This window comes from Austrofundulus limnaeus, unplaced genomic scaffold (genome assembly GCF_001266775.1).
Source record: "Austrofundulus limnaeus strain Quisiro unplaced genomic scaffold, Austrofundulus_limnaeus-1.0 Scaffold960, whole genome shotgun sequence".
Taxonomy (NCBI): domain Eukaryota; kingdom Metazoa; phylum Chordata; class Actinopteri; order Cyprinodontiformes; family Rivulidae; genus Austrofundulus; species Austrofundulus limnaeus.
This window is the reverse complement of record NW_013953362.1, coordinates 158,622-159,929: the sequence shown is the minus strand read 5'-3', so window position 1 is coordinate 159,929 and position 1,308 is coordinate 158,622. Positions and strand designations below refer to the sequence as shown.

The 1,308-nt window shown below is 44.5% G+C and overlaps 1 protein-coding gene across 1 annotated transcript in view; it reads left to right on the top strand.

Moving 5' to 3' along the window:
* Positions 1-45: 45 nt before the first annotated feature.
* Positions 46-1,308, top strand: part of LOC106533522 (uncharacterized) — a gene marked incomplete at its 5' end in the record, with an annotated part of 3,014 nt that continues 1,751 nt past the window's right edge. Inside the window, 2 exon segments of the mRNA XM_014029863.1 lie at positions 46-100; positions 1,116-1,246. Coding sequence (XP_013885317.1) covers positions 46-100; positions 1,116-1,246 — 186 coding nt within the window.

Below are 1,308 nucleotides of genomic sequence, written 5' to 3'. Positions count from 1 at the left end.
ATATAAAGTTCCAGTTTTCTAACGTTAGTTCTTGTTTGTTGGCAGGAAGCGAGCTGCAGCAGCAGGAAGTCAGGCCTCTGCAGGAGGAGGGAAGCTGATGGTCAGTCTGACATAAAAACATCTAACGAATATTTTCTGATCAAACACGGCGAGAACGCTAAACGATGAATGACTGCATCAGAGTTTCAGTCTCTGGAACAGTGGCAGCTAAACACAGGGCTGGCAGTCACTTTAAAGTTTTTGGAGATCTTCTGGAGACCCTCCACTTTATGTCTCAGGACCCACAGTGGACCCCCCAACCCAAACTTTAAAAACACTGACATAATATGTATGGAGCAGTATGAGGGTCAAAATTAATCCTTGTAGCAGGAGACTATATCTACGCCAGTTATTGATCTGATTAATGATAGGCCGGCACTGCTAACAGAGAGACCGGAGCTGGCAAATGTGAAGAATATTCAATTGTGTTAGCACTGGAGGGGCTAGAGACTAGCATGGATGAGTTGGCGCTAGCATTAGATGGGCTAGAGACTAGCATGGATGAGTTGGCGCTGGCATTAGAGGGGCTAGAGACTAGCATGGATAAGCTGGCGTTAGCATTGGAATAGATTGCCTCCTGCTACTCAAGGTTGCCAGATAGGACTGACAGTTTCCAGCCCAAACGCAACATAAAATCCACCCAACCACTAAAAAAAGACCAGCCCAAATCTCAACGTCCGTTGAGAATTATGTTAAAGANGTATATAATTAGCCCAACAAGTTCAAAAGAAGCCCACTTAGTTGGAAACCAGCCCAATCTGGCAACACTACAAAAAGGTGTTAACCTCTGGTTGTGCAATAGTGTTAATTTTGGCCCTCATACTGCACCATATAAGATGTAGTGTGGTGATAACTGAGAGTCATCATCTTCACTTTATCTGAGCACAGAGATAACTGTTAAACTCTGCATTCCTTCATGTTAGAGTTTGATTAAATGTTTTAAAACAATCTGAAAAACACAGAAATAAAAAGATGAGCTGATTATTCTCATAACATGCATCAAACACGTCAACATGTTTGTTTCTACACGCCTGATAACGTGTCGACACACCTACTTCTCTTCCTGTGGTCGTTAGCATGACGATAACATGTACAGCAGCATCACGCATCCTGCTGAGGACACGGGACACCAGAGGACAGAGACCAGCCGAGAGGACCAGGACATCAACTACGCCTCCGTCCAGTTCAGAAACAACCAACGCAACAAGTGAGGACACACACACACACACACACACACACACACACACACACACACACACACACACACAC